This window comes from Mirounga angustirostris, unplaced genomic scaffold (assembly GCF_029215605.1).
Source record: "Mirounga angustirostris isolate CCGP_5_RB_7025 unplaced genomic scaffold, mMirAng1.0.hap1 SCAF_8, whole genome shotgun sequence".
Taxonomy (NCBI): Eukaryota; Metazoa; Chordata; class Mammalia; order Carnivora; family Phocidae; genus Mirounga; species Mirounga angustirostris.
In genome coordinates this window covers 15,022,596-15,043,762 of record NW_026991716.1, presented here as the reverse complement: position 1 = coordinate 15,043,762, position 21,167 = coordinate 15,022,596, and the positions used below count along the sequence as shown (strand labels likewise).

The 21,167-nt window shown below is 40.1% G+C and overlaps 1 protein-coding gene across 1 annotated transcript in view; it reads left to right on the top strand.

Annotated features, from left to right (window-relative positions):
* Positions 1-17,284: 17,284 nt before the first annotated feature.
* The window catches only part of LOC123837220 (phosphatase and actin regulator 1-like), a 45,380-nt gene continuing 41,497 nt past the window's right edge, over positions 17,285-21,167 (top strand). Inside the window, exon 1 of the mRNA XM_045866113.1 lies at positions 17,285-17,437. Coding sequence (XP_045722069.1) covers positions 17,335-17,437 — 103 coding nt within the window. The 5' untranslated portion in view covers positions 17,285-17,334. The remainder of the gene's footprint in view (positions 17,438-21,167) is intronic.

The window sequence follows — 21,167 nt, the reverse complement described above, 5'->3', positions numbered from 1 at the left end:
TTCTGATTCAGTAGGTCTGGGGTAGAACCTAAGACTCTGCATTTCTGACCAGCTGTCAGGTACAAATGCTGCCCAGGGGAACACCTTACCCCTTAAGAGACTGCACTTGTTTGCACTGCTTCACCTTCCAAATATACTGGTTGAGAATTCATATCCATAGGTGTGACCTCTCCCTTTAGACCCAAATTTCTTATTTCCTTTTGAACATCTACTCTTGAATGTTTGTGAGACACTTGAAATTCAAAGCGACTCCAACTGAAATTCACAGTCTTAGGTCAAGTCGTCATCATAGCTTGCCTGGACTTTGTCAACTGCCTCTTAACAAGATTCCCTGGCTCTTGTCTAGAGAATAAAACCAGAACAGGATATCCATCACAGTGTGATTCCTGCTTACCTCTTCATCCTTCTCTGCCAACATCCAAACCTGTCCTCTGGAGGAGCCCCTTCATTTTCTCATTCCTCTTGAAATAAGCTAGGCTTTTTTCCTTGCTTGCATGCCTTTCTGGGCTGCCCCCTCTACCTAAGACCCTCTGCCCCACTTTATCATCCTGCTTAACAGCTACTCAGCTGTGAACTTAAATCAAACAAACTTGCTCTTAAGTGCTCTATATGGGCCAAGACAAGTTGGTCAAATTCCCTCTTCCATGTCTCCATTAAAGCACTCCAACCTCTGAATTGTAATTATTTTTTTTATAACATTTCCTTTACCAAACTAGAGCCACCACATCATTTCTGCCCTAAGAACCCTGTTGTTTCTTTGTTGTTGTTTTTAAGCACAAGTCCTTTTGAATCAACTACAGAAATGGCAAAATGAATGGGTAACACTAAATTGTCACCAGTGTTGCCTCCTTTATTCTTTTGTTCAATAAATATTTTTTATTTCTTTAAGCTCAAATTGATTGCTTAGCTGCCCTGGAGAGCAACAGAGTTAAGAGATGTCAATTTAGCAAGTGGAAAAAATAAATGCTCATGTACTAGGATGAATTCAAATGCATAAAGGGTGGTTCTTATTAGGTTAGTGTGGTTTCTTGCCTTTATGCCTTCATTCCACAGTTAGTCTCAGATAAAAGCTCATCATCATAAAAGCAACTCAAGATCCTTCCCAAAAAAGGTGAGGCAGTTTCAAAGGTATTCTTATTGTAGCATGCTTTACATAGCTTTTCAGGCATTGCAGTTTGAAGAAAGCCAAATTTCCAAGCTAAATTCTATAAGTGGAAATCGGAGGCTATGGTTAAGTGAACAGAAATAGAATTGACAACCTAAATGCGTCAACATCCATGAAAAGTGACATCAGCAGGTTTGGTGTGCCATTGCTTTTTTTTTTTTTTTTTTTAAGGTGAGTAGGTGTTTAAAACTTTTAAATGTTTAGAAAGTGTTCTCTTCAGCTTATTTTTCTTTATGTAATTTTTTTAACAAGAAAGAAGTTCTTTGCAAGGATTAGAAGATACGTTAGCACCAACAAATGTAAAATCAGGTGTCTGGCTATAAACAAGGACATCCAAAAAGACTATAGCCCTCTCTCCCAAGAAATATAATTTGGGGATTATTATCATAATCCCAAATAATAAGAGGCCTCTGCACCTTGGATATGATCATGAGTATCTACAGAGCTGCCTGCCATACAACTTTACCACCACTTGGCTGTTCATGAACCATTTGATAAGTCTCCTTGCTGATAACCAAAAGGCTTCTTAATGAATTTTTTAAGAGGATAGAACAGATTAATTTAAAATTTCAAGCACAAAAAGATGAAAACATTCCCAGGCAATCTTTTCTATCATTCTGCATAAGTTTGTAGATGTTATTACCTTTAAAATGAATTTGTGAGCCCAGAAGAGAATATATAGGTTGTTCTATCAAAACATTTTACCTCTACTGGTGAAAGGCAATCAGTAGAACTCTTGATGAAGCAAAGTTAATCCCTCCATTCTCTTTGTACCCTAAGTGCCAAGTATGTGTCTTTATTATAGGACATTCATGTTTATTGTATTTTGAATCTATTTACTTCAGTAGACTGTGAATTCTTTGAATGCAGGGATTTTATTTTTAACCATTTCTGGATGTTAGCACTTCACCAGTGTCAGATGTTTTTGCAGACCAAAAGTGGTTCAGTACCAGCAATTTCATATTGTTTAATCTAATAATTGTTCGAAGTTTGATGAATGAATACTCAATCAATTACTTCACAATATTCCATTTAGCAGGGTTGGACTTCTCAAAAAGAAAGTCAGCATCTATTCCATAACTTTCATGTTTTACAATGTTTATGAAATGATAGGAAGTATCAATTAGTCAACTGCTGACTTGATACTATGGGGATTTGCCCAGTTATTGTGACAAATAATTCAGTGTTAATAGAGATCAAATCATGGAACACTACATCAAAAACTAATGATGTAATGTATGGTGATTAACATAATAAAAATTTTTTTAAAAAGCTAAAAAAATAGAGATAAAATAAGACCTCTGTGCCTCATTATTTTCTGATAAATGAATTAAAGTTTCATAGATCTTTTGAATAGGAGAATGTTTGTTTCTAGAAACAGTTTTTCATTCAGTGTGCATGTTTATGTGCTACATATATATTATTCTCCATATATAGATTTTTCTCAACATTTCTTAAGAGCAGACAAAAACTAAAGTGGAAAAAATTAACTCTGGAAAGTTTAAGTGAGATTTTTGAGGAAGATGCCTCCTTCTGTCTTCAGAAGAGATTCAAACCAGTCAATAAAAGGATACCAGGGTCAAACTAAATTGGATAGAGCCATATTTCTCTTAATTGTATTGCTCAAGTGATGATATGAAAAATCCTTTATACCATTTAACAATATATCTCAACAATAGCAAGTTATCTTGTGAAACAAGATAACCACATAAACATTCCAAAGGACCATTTTTACTTTTTAATGGATGTTTCTATCTCACTTAAATGATATGTTGGCTTTGAAGCTAGTCTAATTTAGCTTAATATCTCAAAAATAGACATATATATATATATATATATATATATATATATATATATATATATTCCCTTCTTTTAAAACCAGTTTCCTTCCAGTATTAGTATTCAAAATGACTTGCTGCTATGAAAAATAATTAGAGCAAGAATTGCTGCTCCTCTAATGTAGAAGTCTCACAATAGGCTGTCCATGTTTAAGAGTAAGAAAGATACGGGGCACCTGGGTGGCTCAGTTGGTTAAGCATCTGCCTTCGGCTCAGGTCATGATCCAGGGTCCTGGGATAGAGCCCTGTGTTGGGCTCCCTGCTCAGCAGGGAGTCTGCTTGCCCTCTCCCTCTGCCCCTCCCCCCCAATTGGGCTCTCTTTCTCTCTCCCTCTCAAACAAATAAAATCTTTAAGAAAAAAAAGAGTAAGAAAGATACAGTATAACTCCTTCCCAAGGAATGAAAATACCATTGGGTTGGGTTAAGTGTTTAGAAGTCAGCCTTTCAATCTCCCAGAACATTAACTGAAATGTATGAGGTAGAAAAATGGACATTAAAATCAATTAACTCTTGGGGCACCTGGGTGGTTCAGTCAGTTAAGCGTTGGACTCTTGATTTCAGCTCAGGTCATGATCTCAGAGTCTGGGGATCAAGCCGGTGTTAGGCTCCATGCTCAGCAGGGAGTCTGCTGAGATTTTTTTTCCCCTCTGCCACTCCCCCTGCTCCCCCCACTTCTCTCTCTCTAAAATAAATAAATCTTTTTTTTAAAAGTTAAAAAAATTAACTTTTCTTTCAATTAAAAAAAATAACTTTCTTTTTTGCACTGTTGATGGGAATATAAAATGGTACAGCCACAATGGAAAAACAGTATGGCAGTTCCTCAGAAAAATTAAAAAAGAGAACTCCCATATGACCCAGTAATTCCACTTCTGGGAATAAACCCTAAAGAATTTAAAGCAGAACTTGAAGAGGTATTTGTAAACCCACATTCTCAGCAGCATTATTCACAATTGCCAGAAGGTAGAAGCAACCCATGTGGCCATTAGCAGATGAATAGATAAACAAAATGTGGTATATCCATAAATAGAATATTATTCAGCCTTAGAAAGGAAGAAAATTCTGACACATGCTATAACATGGACAAACTTTGAAGACGTTATGCTGAGTGAAATAAGCCAGTCACAAAAACACAAATACAATATGATTCCACTTACATATGATACTTAGAATAGTTGAATTCATACAGACAGAAAGTAGAAGGATGGTTGCCAGGGACTGGGAAGCGCAAGGAATGGGGAGTTATTGTTCAGTGGTACAGGGTTCAGGTTTGCAAAACAAAGAGTTTTGAAGATAGATGGTGGTGATGGTTTCATAACAATATAGGTGTACTTCATACCGCTGAACTCTACACTTTAAAATGGTGAGATGGTAAATTTTATGTTCTGTGTACTATACAACAAGTTAAAATTTTTTAATTAAAAAAAAAAAAGCATCACCAAAAGGCACTATCCATTGTCTTGGTCAGAATAGACACACACAGCCACACATGGGTAGCACAATGAATATTCTGAATCAGACACAATAGTCAGTCATACTGGGTGTGGCACCCAAGCATCTATGCTTTTGCTTGGGCTCTGTGACTTACCAGCACAGACAAGTCCTCTCCATTCTTAGGCTTTGCATCAACCCCTTCTGTAAAACGAAGTCATAATCCCACTCCTGATTTCCATATCATGTAGTCATGAGAATCAAATGATGATTTTTCAACTGAAAAATCCATGTCAAGTTGGAAGGTGGGTAGGGTCCAACAAAGGGCTTTTATGCCGGGAGACTCTATTAATAAACGGAGGTGTTTAAAATGGTAGACAATCTGAAGAAGGCCTAGTGGACACTCCTTTCCCTTCTTAGCTGAATGGCCTTATGGAGAAGCCCACCTTAAACCTACCTTGGTTTTACCACCTAAGAACCTATTTCTTGTGTAACTGTAGGCAAGTTACGTTATCTCTTTGCACTTTGGTTTTCTCATCTGTTAAATGAGAATAACAATCAGTAATTACCTTGGGGGTTGAGACTAAGGTAGATCACAGTGCTTAAAACAGTTCACCTGGCTGTCAACAAATTTAGCAATAGAACATCACCTCCATACATACCCTATGGCATTGGTTCTCAAATTTTAATGTGCACATGAATTTCTTGAAAATCTTGTTAAAATGCAGATTCTGAAACAGTAGGTCTGGGGTGGGGCCCAAGATTCTATGGTTCCCAAGTGCCCAGGTAATGCTGTTGCTGCTCATCCATGGACACATTTTGAGCAGCAAGATTCTACATGGGTCTCACAGTGTGATTCACTTCTAAATATTCTGGTCTCACTTTACAAAAAGAAATAAAAGAGAAAGTTTAATCAGGCCTCAGTTCTATTGACTTCAGTTCTGAAAATTCTAGACTCTTTGACCAATAAGTTACTTTTGACCTACAGACTCAATCATTTAACATCTCCATCTTACATGAAAGGGAAAGAAAAGCCCACAGCTGATGAGTCATGTGTCTATCATCACCGAGCAATAGATTTAGGATCAACATCTGGGGTTCTTAGTTCCCAATACTCACACTTCCCAGGAATACAGTGATTGACGACAGTCTGAACCCAACACTCCCGTAGACATACATCCTAACTGAGGAAGTTTGGGAGACAGAGGGACAATGGTTGGCCTCTGGAGAGAAGCCAGTGGCATATCCTGCTTAATTCTGTTCCAAAATGTTCCTCTGAACCTTCCCAAAGGAACAAAAATGAATGACTAATCCACGTTTTGTCAATATCTTAAAACCTAAGCAAGTTTTTTTTTTTTTTTTAAGATTCTTTAAAATCTAAGCAAGTTTTATGCGAAATATCCCAGACCATTTCCACCCTGATAATGATTTTTCCTTGGAAATTCAAAAAGCACTCAGCCAGGATTCAGGTTTGTTTGGCCTTTGGATCTTTGAATCTCAGCCTTCAGGGTCTTAGTCTTACTCTTTAAAACAGAACCACTGGGGTCCTCCTTGAAGAACAGACAGTAATGGTGACAGCCAACACCTAGGGCCTTATGAGACAGTCGACGCAGAGGGGGACTTTCTCCACACCCATGACTAACCACTCCAGCTTCCTGAGAATGTGTTATAAATGTTCCCAGAGCTGCGTTGCAGCCCAGTGGGTGCTTTCTTGGCTCTGTCTCACCACATATGTTATCTTCATGGTAGCTGCTCCCAAAAAGGGTTGTAACTCAAGGGAATCTCTTCACAGATTCAAGTCTGGCTTTCAAACAAGGAGTTCTCAAACCTGTCAAATCAGGGAAGCAGACGGTATCTCTATTTTGGGATACATTTTTCCCTCTGGGTGTGTAAAGGTTTCCTTCGGGACGACTCTTCCCTCTTACATTCATGGGTTTGACGCTTGCATGTTGGAAACCAACTCTGTGTCTAAGACACTGATCCCTTTCAAGGTGTACAATTCAGTGAAGTTCAGGTTGAATCCATAGGGAGGGGATAGTGGGGGGCGGGGGTACACGATGCACAGCTTAATGTACACAGCATGTAGCATTAGTTGAATACTTCTGTTGGTTACCATAGGAATGAGAAGACTTTTGATTTTAAATCATAGTTCCTCTGGAGCTATGTTAAAAATGTGACTGTGGATTCTTGCTGTTTACAGCTAGGAGCTTTTTAAATCAAGAGCTCTTAAAAAAAATGCAGCCCAAATGTTTACCTGCCAAAGGAGGTTACGCTAACCTGAAAAAAAATGTCATTCCCAAGGCCCTATCAGCTAAAGAACATGGACTTCTTCCAACTACCTTAGGCATCACAACTTCCAAGCTAGTGAAAAACAGTGTGGTCCTGTTATTTTTCTTCCAGAAGGGATTTGTGAAATACACAAAAACTGGTGGTAACTCCCCCAAGGCAGTTGTCATTAAATTGTCGTGGGATGGGGGGGGGGGGGTCGCAGGGGAATATTTTTTTAAAAATGAGCAATTGATGTAAAACCCATAGTTCTTGAAATCATTTTTTTTAAGATCTTATTTATTTATTTGAAAGAGAGCGAGCACATGGGGGGGGGTGCAGAGGGAGAAGCAGGCTCCCTGCTGAGCAGGGAGCCAGACTCTAGGCTCAATCCCAGAACCCTGGGATCTTGACCTGAGCCAAAGGTAGACACTTAACTGACTGAGCCACCCAGAGGCCCTTGAAATCATTTTTTAAAATTATTTGGTAAAACATAGTGTTTTTACCAACACTTCTGTGTTGGGTTCCTCCATCAGTTGGCCCCCTCATCATTTTAATCACTAATTCAAAGTTCTGACATGGATTACCAATCTGCAATTTTAGGGTTAAACACTGCACTAAATTTGATTAGTGTCTACTCCTCCAGTCTCCCACCACCAACTAGATGCTGCATTTTTCATCTAATTTGAAAAGCTATGGATAAATTAAATATGTTAACAGTTGTGCATCTTATGTAAAGCTTCCCAATTGGCATATGCCAAGTTGTTGCCCCCCAAGCCCTGGATGGCTGAGCCCCCAAAGCTGACTGCCCCTGAACACATCTACTCATTTACACATATGATCATTTTCAGTGTACGCCTTAATATGAAAAAAGTTGGGAGAATCTAAGTTTGCCTAACTTGCACTCTCCTTGAGAAAAGAAATTGGTCTAGTTTATTGATGTATTCCCAACAACTCATGCATTGCCTGGCACATGGTGAATGATAAACAATTATCCCCAATTAAATAATTACAAATAAATGAATAGTGACTGAACATTTAGACCAGACATGTCTGGACCTACCCCTGGAAAAATAGAAACGTCTCGTGTCGAGCTTTTTATTATGCAATGGATAAAGGGCCTATTCTGCTGCAAGCATATATATATATATATAATGTCATTTAATTTGGCTGAGGAAAGAGATGAGTTTATGAGAAAGAGTGGCCAAAATTCTGCTATAGTTTGTAAATCCCTGTTGAAGGAAAAGGAAAGCAGAGTGGTAGAAAGAAAAACAGCTGCCTTTTTGGTGAGGATATGTTGGCAGGGGTTCTAGATGCTCCCCTCCTCTGCGTGGCTCTCTAGAAAAAGAACAAACATGGAAGAGCTCATCAAGTCCACCAGCTCTCTGTGGGGGGAAGATAATTATAATAACTAACACTCTGGGGCGCTTACTATGGGCCAGGTACCATTCTAGATGCATCTAGAAGTAATATTTCAATAATACATGAGACAAATGTGGTTGGGGTGCATGGGATGGGATGTCTTACTCTCACAACTCCTTATATTTCTAAGCTATTGAAGAAATATTTTAAAGTAATACCTAACCTTAGGTGCTTCCTGTGTGTCAGTTTCTCTGTTGTCTACATAGGTTATCTCTCTCTTTTTTTTAAGATTTTATTTATTTATTTGACATAGAGAGAGAGAGAACAAGTAGGCAGAGAGGCAGGCAGAGGGAGAGGGAGAAGCAGGCTCCCCGCTGAGCAGGGAGCCCGATGCGGGACTCGATCCCAGGACCCTCGGATCATGACCTGAGCTGAAGGCAGCCGCTTAATTGGCTGAGCCACCCAGGTGCCCCTACATAGGTTATCTCATTTGATTCTTATTTTTATTTTTATTCTACAGAGATGGAAGATGAGGCCTAGAGAGGTTAGCTTGCTCAGCTAACAAGCAGCAAAACCTGGATTCCCAAGCCAGTATTTTTAACTACGTTACTGCATTGTCTCCAGAATGATTGGAAAACATTTCTTTGGTGTTTATTATATAGCAATGAGTATTTGAAGCTAAATCTGACAATTTTTTTTCCAGGTACTAATAATGCTTGTGAAGAATGAAAACTCAGTAAATAGCAATAAGGTTCTCTTTGTTTCAGAAGCAAGCACCCACTTACCATCACTACCCTTTCTAAGCATGGTGGTGGAGGTGGGTCTTCTGTTTTCTTCAATCCACTAGGAGCAAAGAATGCTGATTTAGAAACCTGATACCTATGATATGATGCTCCTCAGTGCCTTTGGGTGATAGATCCCAAAGACATTTATCTCTGAAAACAAACCAGGAGCTGTGTCATGAATAATAATAATATTTGTTATGCAAATACCCTTACACATATGCATAAGGAAAACATTTAGTATTAATATTTAAGCACATAGACCTTGTTGTAGAATATGTCAGTATATTAAACACCTAAAAGGGATGAAATAGTTACCAAAGTTTCTTTGATTTATACAATTTTGTTTGGTTTTTTACCTTGGCATTTGGGAAGGGGAAAAAACGTAGTTCAAGGCTACCACGTGTCTAAATTCATTTTGATCATTTTCTTCATCTGTGTCTGTATATCTCTATCTCTGTCTGTCTGCCTCTCTGTCTTTTTCTAATCTCTACTTCTACTTGTACATCTCTATCTATCTATCCAATCTATCTATTGGTAATCCTCGGTTTGCATAGTAGTATGGGATTTTCAAAATGACCTTGAAATGACCTAAAAATGACTTATACTGTTTTGACACAATTCAAACTCACTCCTTGTGGGCTCTCACTGCTATATTCAATCTTATTTTCCTAATGTGCTTTGGAAGTTCAGGAGCCACATCTGCGGCTGCCTTCAGCTCAGGTCATGATCCGAGGGTCCTGGGATCAAGTCCCGCATCGGACTCATGCCCTCAGAGACCACTATTCTTTTTTCCTTCAACACATCTTGGGATATTTTCAAGTTGCTTATCTGGATTTTTAGGAGGACTAAGAAAATGCAGTTGAACTTGTGATTAATTTTTCCCCCTCCAGGAGAGTTGAAAACAAATTACACACACACTCTACCCATAAAGAATTGAGGGCAATGTGATTTCTTGCCAGGGCGAATGTGGTCAAATATCATTAAAATAAATCTTCAAATTTGTGTTTAAAAAAGCTACTACTGTCAATGCATTTCTCCATCAGTAGCTGGCCATTTTCACGTCTTCATAGTTAGGGATTTGAGAGTTACAGTAAGTAGAGAGTTGCTTAAGGATTCCTTTCCCTACTCAACAGCTCTTCATTTCCCTATTCCCAGATCAATTAGATAAACACTAAGATAGAAACATGATGTATGAGTATTCTTTCTGCCAAGCAAAGAAATTTCTGTATTATAAGAAAGATCAGCTTACTACAATCCAATTGGCAGAAGAGTACAATGCCATTTTCAACGATTGTTCTTTTCAACTCTGTGAACCAGCCCTTCTACAAGTATGAAAAGCGGGGAAAGAATATTTTCAGAAGTGGGCAGCAAGTGGAGCTAAAGACTTCATTCTTCTTGGCCCTGGCCTCCACCATATGGGCCAATGCCACCTCTCTTCTAATGTGGCTTTCTTCAATGCAGTCCAGAATAGGGGGCTGTGTGATTTTTATTTTGAACGATTTTCCTGCTAACTGAGAATGGGCCAAGTGGGCACAATTTTGACATGATGTTCTTAAATAGGATTTAGAAGTCTGCCTATGGTCCTTTGTGGCAGTGTCAATCCCTGGTCCAAATTAAGACGTTTACAGATTTAATGCCCATCTCTGCCAGCTGAATGCAGGCTTACCTCATTTCATTGCACTTTGCTTTATTGCACTTCATAGATACTGCGTTTTTTACAAACTGAAGGTTTCTGGCAACACTACATTGAGCAGGTGTATTGGCTCCATTTTTCCAACAGAATTTGTTCACTCCATGTCTCTGGGTTATATTTTGGTAATCCTCACAACATTTCAAACTTTATTATTATTATTATTATTACTATGTTTATTATGTTTATTATGGTGATCGGTGATCAGTGATCTTTGATGCTGCTATTGTAATTGTTATGGGGCATCATAAACCACACCCATATAAGACGACGTGCCAAATTAGTTAATGTTGTGTGTATTCTGACTGTCCCACCAACTGGCCATTCCCCCATTTCTCTCCCTCTCCTCAGACCTCCCTATTCCCTGAGACACAACAATATTGAAATGAGGCCAATTAATAATTTTACAGTGGTCTCTAAGTGTCCAAGTGAAAGAGAGTCACACATCTCTCACTTTGAATCAAAGGCTAGAAATGGTTACACTTGGTGAGGAAGGCATGTCAAAAGGTCCTCTGATGGATCTGGGCAAAGTCCATTGAAAACGTTCTGGAAAGCATTCGCCCTTCTAGGTGCCATTAAGAACATTTGTGACTCATGGGAAGAGGTCAAAATATTAAGATGAACAGGAGTTTGGAAGAAGTTGATTCCCACACTCAGGCATGAGGGGTTCAAGATGTCAGTGGAGGAAGTCACTGCAGATGGGGTGGAAACAGCAAGAGAGCTTGAGTGACAAGTGAGCCTGAGGATGGGACTGAATTGCTGTCATCTCATAATAAAACCTGAACAGATGAGGAGGTGCTTCTCATGGGTGAGCAAAGAAAGTAGTTTCTTTTTTTTTTTTTTAAAGATTTTATTTAGTCATTTGACAGAGAGAGACACAGCGAGAGAGGGAACACAAGCAGGGGGAGTGGGAGAGGGAGAAGCAGGCTTCCCGGGGAGCAGGGAGCCCGATGCGGGGCTCGATCCCAGGACCCTGGGATCATGACCTGAGCCGAAGGCAGACACTTAATGACTGAACCACCCAGGCGCCACCCAAGAAAGTAGTTTCTTGAGATGGAATTTACTCCTGGTGATGATGCCGTGAAGACTGTCAAAATGACAACAAAGGATTTAGAATATGACGTAAACTTAGTTGATCAAGCAGCAGCAGGTTTTGAGAGGATTGACTCCAATTCTGAAAGAAGTTTCTACTCTGGGTAAAATGCTTATCAAACAGCATCACAAGCTACAGCAAAATCATTCATGAAAGGAAGAATCAATCCATGTGGCAAACTTCATTTTTGTTTTATTTTAAGAACTAACCACAGCCACCCCACCTTCAGCAACCACCACCCTGACTGGTCGGCAACCATCAACATGGAGGCAAGACCTTCCATTGGCAAAAAGATTGCAAATTCCCTGAAAGCTCAGAGGATGATTAGCATTGTTTAGCATTGAAGTATCTTTAAATTAAGATATGTACATTGTTCTTTTAAACATAATGCTATTATACACCTAATATACTATAGTATAGTGTAAACAACACTGGGAAACCAAAAAATTCACTTGACTTGCTTTATTGTGATATTTACTTCTTTGCGGTGATCTGGAACTGAACCTGCAATATCTCCAAGGTATGCCTATACCTGGCACCTTATACATATGTGAGGCCTCAAAACATGACTACATGCTTGCATGGAATACAAGTAGGCTCCTCCTCTCTGTGAGACTTTGTTTTTCCCAGTCTACCTTCCCAACTCTCGCAGCCTTCGTTAGCTTTCCAACTATCATCAAAACCTTCTCACAAGAAAAGTCTGGAAATTCAATTACTTTAAAGTAAAAGTAACCGATGATGGCTTAAAGTGTTTCATCTCTCAGGGAGAGTTCAATATGGATAAAACCTCAGATAAAATGTTTGCAGTCTCCTACCATTTAACGACAATCATTAGTGAGCAGGGAAGGAGAGACTTATTTTGAGGGATGGGTTAAGACATAAGAGTGACTTGCCAACCAAAGAGAAACCACTGCTATTGCAACATATTCTGAGGTCAACTATCTGCAGAAATAAAATGAATATATTGTTTTCTATACTTATTTAGCAAGCTAGCCCTTAACCAAAGATCTTCAATGTAGGGACCCCACCAAAGAATCCAAAATGCTCCCACACTTTAAGAGAGCTTCTAATATTTTAAAATTAAAGTTGGGTTTGTTGGGAAAAGAGAAACTTCCCCAAGATTTCATGAAGAGAGAAGGCAGAACTTCATGTAGTTCACCACAAATATAAAACATCGTCTGCTAGAGAGCTCTCTAGCAGATGTTCATAAGAACATATGATTGGTAGTTTTAGCTTCCTCTTTCATCAGGCTTAACTCAGCAGCCCCGGCTTGGTATCTGATTTGTTCTGATCGGGTGAAGCAATTAAACAAGTAAAATTAATTATAAAATTGTCGATAACACAAAACTCTTCATCTCTTAGTAAACAGTAAACCCAGACTGACTCTGATGGAAGCCAATACGATGATACCAAAAGAACAAAAAAGCCAGTTGTCTACTTACAAATCATGTGACTTCCTTTCCCAAAATGTCTAGGTCTTATGCCATCCAATAGAATAAATAAGTATACCCCCAAATTAATTAATGCAAGCTGCTATCTTCCCTGGTCTCCAGATTCCATCGTGAAATATACCTCCATTTTGAATTAATCAAATACTGCTCCCCTTTGTCCTCATACACATATGCTCTTGTCACCAAACTGAATAGAAAGTATACATATCTCTACCATGTCGTGTATTTGTAAAAATCCCGGATTATTTTTTTCAGTCTTACAGTTCCAAACTTCCATATTATAACACTTTTGATGTAAAAGATATAACTCTACTTTGGCCTCTTTTAAAATAATTTTTTATTTCTTGCTCACTAGGATATGTTAACATTGTCTGAGTTAACTTTTCAAGCTGATGTCTTGAAGATGATTTGGGCTGAACTGTTCAGTGCAACATAAGTGTTAGTCTGAATCCTTGCTCTAACTTTGCCTTCTGGTTCTATTATACCTCAGAACAGTGGATCATTATAAACATTGCTTTTGAGCAGATTAAAGTTACGAAACAGAACTGAGCTGATCAGATCATGACATTGGCTTTTGAACATTACAATTGCTTCCCACTTTTAAAAATAATTCCTCACCCAGATATTCCTATATGCAATCTATATCTATGCTCTCAGAGAGTAAAAGCATTTTTTAAAAAATCTATTTCAGAGGCTGGTCATACTATGTTTTTAAAAAAAAACCCAGTTGCTAATTATTTAGGAAAATGAAGTCCCCATTTTGCAAGTGAAGAATCGTCTCCTTCTCCAATATATTTCTTTCTCTAAATTGAAATTTTCCTCTCTGAGTTTTCTTAAATCATGGTCCTTTCATATTGCATGTACATTGTGTAAGACACTTCAAATTTACCTTTCTTGGTCAACTCTCCAAAAATGATTTACTTCCAAACCCATCCCCCAACCTCTGGAAATCAACTCTATTTTTCAAATTTCCAATTTAGTATCTCTGTCTTCAATCACACATTCATCTGTGCTCACCTAAATGTTCAGTGTTTGTCAGCAGCAGTAGATTGCGCAATCTCTCTCCCCATCTCTCTCTCTCTCTCTCTCTCTCTCTCTCACCTATGAGTCATTACAATTTCCATAGATTCACAATAGAGAGTTCAGAACCTGTCGCCCACACCTCACTGTAAGCTAAAGAAACCAGAAGACAGCTTTCTCCTCTTGTAAATGTCAAGTGTTCAGCATGTCTCCATTGGAGGCTGAATAGAAATGTAACCTTACAAAAGTAAGTCCTTGGGTCTGAGCAAAGCATTGAGTATTCTGCTCCAAGGTGGACTTTCCCTACAAGAACATATGATTGGTAGTTTTAGCTTCCTCTTTCATCAGGCTTAACTCAGCCGCCCCAGCTTGGTATCTGATTTGTTCTGATCGGGTGGTAGAGCCCACAAGATAAACAGCAGATTTTCAGGTTTGTCTCAAAAGCAGCCGGAAGAATTCTGTCTGTGGGAGGGGGGAGTGTGGTGGCCTTCCATCCAAGACTTCTCAAATGTACCTTCTTTTTTCTTAACAATCCAACATACCACACACCATGCCACACTTATTACTAATTCTTCTTGGTCAACAAAGGGTCAAAAACCCACTATCAGGCTTTCATCTGGCTCTCATTATGCCTTTCATGAGCACATCTCCAAGTATTATGTCTAAAAGTCCTTCCTGAGGTCTGGTAGGGAAGATATCCCACCAGAATAAGCTCAGGTATCTAACCAAAGTTTCCTTTTGCTGTTGGGTTTACTTTGTTACATTCAGACAGAAAAGAACGCTTTTAGACAGATTGGCATGATTTGGGCTGGAGCTTTGACCAAGCAGTCAGAGACAGGAAGGGGAAGAAAGGCCAGGAAGAGGGAGGGGGTGAAATCAGATGTTCACTTTATATTTCACTCCAGAAAACAGCTCACAATTATAGTTACCCACCTTGTTTTGCAGCTCAGAATAAAAGTGGCGTTGCACCAACCCCTACCCAAGCAGCCATCGTGATTAGAAAGTACTCCACACCTTGGAGAACTGAAGAGACATGAGCATAATTTTAAATGCAAATTAAATTGAGGGGGTAGCAGAGAGAACACATGAAAGACAGTAAAACAAAACCTTTCAATTTTCTTAAATTAGCAGTCTAATGTGTTCTAAAGAGCAGCTCCACTCAGATCTCTTTTTAAGGGTTGCATTTCATCACAATATAAAATGGGCAAATCCATCACTCGCCTCTGCTCAGTGCTCTTGAATTGAGATTGAAGGGAAAATTAGAAGCTGTTCATTTGGGCTCGCATGCTCAGCAGCATTACACAGCTTCATCTGATGCTCTGCGGTGTCCTGCTGGTGAGTATCTGCTAACTTCAGGACTCTTCCTTTCCTGTCTCATTTTTGGCTACCTTTCTTTTCTGGGGGGTGGGGGGACAGCTCCCCAAAGAGCTATGTTATAATGCATTTTTTAAAAGCTGGGAAATTTCGGGCAGCTTTTTCAGCTTCTTCCAGCAACTGATTTGCAGAAGGAAAGAGAGTTATTTTCAGCCGAGATGCTGGTGACTGATCTATGTATTAATTATAACAGGGGAACATTGAGCATATGTTAAGCTCGAACGGCCTTTCCCTACAACCAAGAGCCAGCGTTAGGGTAAGAACTGGGTGCCCCCCAACAATTTCTAGGCAACTTTTCTATCCTACTCATTGTTTAATCATGTGATTCTGTTGCAATTGCAAATCAAACTGTGACTTGGGGCTATAAACATAAATTATTAAAGCCAAAACCCATTTTTCAATGACGATGACACTTCTCTGTGTAAGAGATGGAAGGGGTGATGGGGACCAGACCACATGATGGTTACATGTAGATTTTGATGGTGATGATATTGTGCCCAAGTTTTGTATGGGAAACTGGTCATTTTCTTCCTTCAGAGTGGAGGATACAAAGAGGCTGAGGCTGGCGTCACCTTCTGTTGCTAAGGTAACATGCTCTGGCCATTTTATATGATAAAGGAGGTCCAGTGGACTGTATACATTATTCATCACTGTTCCAATCAAACAATCAAAATTGTTTACTTTCATTGGGAATTTAGTGAGATCAAAGACACTCCAGCTGAAATTTTTCTTGCTTTTACTGCCAGCAGTTTGTCCTTGATTTTTTTTCCTCTTGCAGTAAGTATGATTTGCTGTTGGGGTACCTTTGGGTATTTTTTAAAGTTTCCTCTTACCAGATTTGGGTTCTTATATTAAAATATGCACTGTTAGAAAGAAGAACTAATTGGATTAGCCTTCTGAGCTTGATTTTAATGACTTGGTTTTATAAATTCTTTCCAAAAACATCCTGCAGAAATAGAGATACTTCATGTATGCAAGTATCAGGGAAAGGCTACATATGCTAAAAAGAACCCAACAGGCTGAATGCTTTTTAATGAAGTGCATCAGCTTCCTGACAGGCTAATGCATGATAATATTATGGGGATTGTTGAGTACAAACCAGGATTCTTTCTCAAAAGCAGCCTGGATCAGGGGCAAGCAGGTGATGATCCTGTAGCATTTTATAAAATGTGCTGAGGGAATCACCAAAAAGGAAGGAATCCAACGCATTTTTTACAGCAAACATGTCAGCATGTGTCATAAACGCAAGGCACCTATAAGTGGAGGCTCAGATTCCCAGGCGATTCTCGCTGTTCTAGGGGAGTCGAAACTCCCTGGACCAACTGAGGATTAGTTCAGAACGGCTGACACTTAACGGTGCCATTCATCAGACAGACCTTTTGAAAACGGATAGCATATGAATTTAACAGCCTATTTTCCAGTTAATATACAACAAGGAAAGACTGGTATGTTATTTCTCTTTAGCTTGAATCATCTGGTTTGTTATTTTTCTGAGTAGAATATATTTCTTTTAATGAATGTTCATTAAATGTTGCATTTTCTCATACAGTAGGAAAGCTATGTTGAGAGTGGCTTTGGAATTGGAAATGTCAAATGAGGGAGTATTATAATGGGATAGTTCTTATTCCAAAATTGTTAATATATCTATACATTTATGGGTATATATAAATATATATCCTTATAATATATAACAAATATAATACATTGTATACACATATATGTTTATATATATATGTATGTGTATATACATATGGTTTTAAACATCTATTTGACAGTCTAAAATATTGTGGATTTTTTTTTTCCTTTTTCATAGGCATACAAGTGACTATTTTGTCTTGAAACTCTGCTTTGGGAACATCAAGGATGGACTATCCCAAAATGGATTATTTTCTGGATGTGGAGTCTGCTCATAGACTCTTGGATGTTGAGTCGGCTCAGAGATTCTTCTATAGTCAAGGAGCTCAAGGTAATACAATCGGAGCAAGAGAGTAAACTCTTCTCTTTTGCATGTTGGGTTCATACTGACAGTTCAGAATCTACCGCAGCAGCATCAGCTGTACTGCAGAAGGTCAGGAATCGGGATTACTAAGTCGAAAACTCATCTCTACCAATCTGTTGCTGAAATTGAGGCAGGCATGTAATAGAATGGATAAACACCAACTTCTTGGATGTGGTTTAAAAAAAAAAAAAAAGGCGTCCTACCTAACTTTTGACACAAATGCCCCTTGGACAGCTAGGTTAGAAAATGATTTCCCACCTACTTGCGCCCAAGGCATGGGTATCCGGAAAGGTGTCCGATGCTGCCCCCCCCCCCCGAAGAGGTTAAATTTTCAGCCACTACCCTTGAGGAGATCTAGGGCACCCTGACCTATCTGACGGAAATCCAGCTCGATTAGGGGCTCCTGAGATCAGCTTTGCACTTCTAGAGCTGCTTTATCTATTTTAGACGAATTCCGTGGCTGCTCGAGGAATTAACAGTGCACTCGGGGAGCAGTGAGGAGCACGCCGATGGTGAAGTGTGGCTGATATGTGCACTTTTATTACATAGTTCAAGATGGTCTGTTAGGCTCCGGTTGGCTTGCTCTTCCTGTTCCATGGTGCATCGAGGATGTTTTGCCAGCACATTGGAAAGAAGCTGGAGTGTCTTATGGGATCTCCTGACAGGCAGGAGATTTTTTAAAAGTGTATTTTCTCTATTCTATGGAATATTTAGAGTATTCAGTCAAAGCAATCTGATGATGGGCATCTCCCGTACGGTACAAGGGATGCACTGAGGAGAAAGGCCATGACCGTATTCTTAAAGAGAAAAGTAGTCAAGTTCTTGGAAGTCATAAGGCAGAACTGAGAAGGAATGCTGTTCAGGGACTTCTGGCATCGCGCACTGTTAGGTGGTGACAGGTATTTCACACGGGGCATGATGAAATCTGCCTTGGCTTTCCCAGAGGTCTCCTCTGCACTGGTTTTACCTCCCTGGCAAGCCAATCTCCCATGGCAGCCTCGAGGGTTTGCAAGCCTCCTTCTTTTCTGCTTCCATTTTCCTGGGTATGATCCAGGCTTCTTAAGGTCAGGAGGGGCTGGGCAATTATCTGGTTGATTTGCTTGGGTCAGCGCGTTCATCAGCAGAACTTAAATTAGCCAAAGTGGTACAACAGCTAATTCTCCTCATGCCTCTGGTTGTATGTAGCCAGCAAATGCTCCTCTCAGCCCCCTAAAGAGACATGAACATGTTACTGAAGTAGGAGAAGAGGGAGACTCTGGCTAGAACCTCCAGCCTCCCCTGGGTCTGCAAGTAAGAGGATGCTAGAAGTAGATGGAGGAAAGGGGCTGAGGCTCAGTCCCCATGGACAGTCCCGTGTTTAAACATTACCGCGTCTGATCCATTCAGTCTGAGTGGGACAATAATGTTCAGTGGTGGGGTTGTCTACCTGAGCTGTGCAATCGTCAGCAGAGAAGGGGAGTCAAGTTCATTAACAGTGTTAAAGATGTCCACTTTGCATGGCAGCAGAGACAGTTGAAGCTTTTCAGAAGCCTGTGGGCTCCGGGCTTCCACGAAAGGAAAGCAGGCAGGGTGTGGGAGGCTCGGAGGACTCAAATCAGCCTGGTGGTTGTCAGCAGATGGAGTCTGGGGGTGGAGTGGTCAGAATTGTCGCCATCCGTGACTGTGGTTTAGACAGCAGAGCTGGAATGACTAGAAAATGCAGGGGAGGTGGTAGCATAAGCCACTGGTGCTCCTGACAGCACGTTCATTTTAGGGTAAAACCGGAACGATGTTCCAATCAAAGGATCTTGAATTCGTAGTAAGGTGGAGGGGTCCCTAAACATGATCTATTTCGATTTTTTTAAAACCCCAGCCTTCCTGAATCAGACATTCAGGTGTACAGCCTAGGAGTTTGCATTTTAAGCAAGAGCTCCAGTGATGATTACCTAGCAGCACCAAAGTCTAGGGGCCCACATTTAAGGACCAGTCCACCCAGTCCAATTTCTCTCCTGCCTTCCTGGGACAGGAACACTTTCCTCCGCATTAGAGGCAGGATGACACAGTGGTTGCAGACCCGGGACCCTGACCGCGGGGGTTCAAATCATGGGTCTGCCACAGTGAACCTGGACAAGCTCACCTCTTTCATCTGAATTTCCCTCCCCTGCAAAAGACAGAAACCATAATAGTGCCCAGTGCCTCAGCTGATTAGAGCCTTAATGAAGTAAGATTTTAAAGTACCGAAACTGTCTGCCACATAAGAAATGCTACACATCAGCAAATCAATAAAATAAACATCCCTGGCAAAACACTGTCCCCTCCTCTGCTTGAAATTTCATAAGGAAGCCACTGCCAAACAAGAATGTAGCCTGATAGGCATTTAATCTCCTGTTTTTAGCAAAAAAAAAAAAAAGAAAGAAAGAAAGAAAGGAAAATTAAATCTTACATGAATTATAAAACATAGTGATTATTTTCTTGTCACATCAAAACCCAACTCAGGGGAAAATTGAAAAATAGTGAGTTTGTCTTGGTACTCCCTATCCACCTAGTCCTCCTTTTCACATGAAAAGTGAGACCCCTCCTTTTCCTCCCCATGCCTTCCCCAGAGTTGGACCACGTAGGGCCGGTGAACCCCAGTCTCCTCTCTGCTGTCACTATGATGTGGGATTTGTCACTACACTGCCCCAGGTCCTCCATGGCAGCCTCCTTCCACTTGGTATAGACTCCCCAGGCTTTCCTAGACAACCTAGACAACCAGCCCCTGGGCCTGATAAAGGGCTCGGGTGAGTGGGCAGAGGCCTGAAGACCACGGCCTGTACCCCTCCCTTTCAGAACCAGATGTATGTGTTTGAGGGGAGATTCTGAGCACAAGTGGAAAGGGGGCAGCATGGGAGCCGGCTCTTGGGAAGGGCATTTGAGGCAATTAGGGTTTTGTGTTGCTGCTGAATCACAGCACACAACAGCTCTCTTCCTGGCCAGCCCATCCCGGGGACAGGGGCACAGGAGATCAGGTAACCCTGATCCAACACTCTCTTCTAAAAGAAGGTCTAAATGGGAACACAGTATGGAGCTGAGCACCCAGAATTTGGGTGACCTGGGATTTGATCCACTCAACTGGTGGGTGATTATTGCCTTTTTGAGTTGTCCATTCTCAAAGTCATGTTGATACTTCCGTAGACTGATCAAGTGTTCCTGAAGGTGTAAATATTTTTAAAGGGGGAAGCAAGAAAATCTGAGTTTTATTTTCCACATTGCCATCCTTATATCAGTTTTATTTACAAATTCATAAACTTCTTAGAAACCAACCCCCTCTCTATTTATGACTTGCAAAAATGGTTATCTAAGACCATGATACTGGAATTATAATATTTTTGACCCCGTCACAGTTATTTTTCAATTCCTTTTGGGAAGTGGCAAAAGGCCTGCCTCTAAGTAGAAGATGCTTTTAGCTAGTAAAAGCCAGAGAAATCCCAGAGGGTGAAAAAGAAAGATAAAAGCAATCCAATCTATTGTGGGACAAATTCTTCTGAAAGTCCCAGAGATTTTCAAAAGTCAGTCATTTGCTCTGTGGAATAAAGCAGGTTGCTCTGTGGACCTTCATATTCCTTGGTTTGGTCCTGAGGTAGAGAAGATGAGCCCACTCCTCCGGGGACTCTGCTATGGAAAGCATGATGTGTAGCAGAGAGCAGAAAAAAATCTAGGATCACCCTGTTCATCGTCC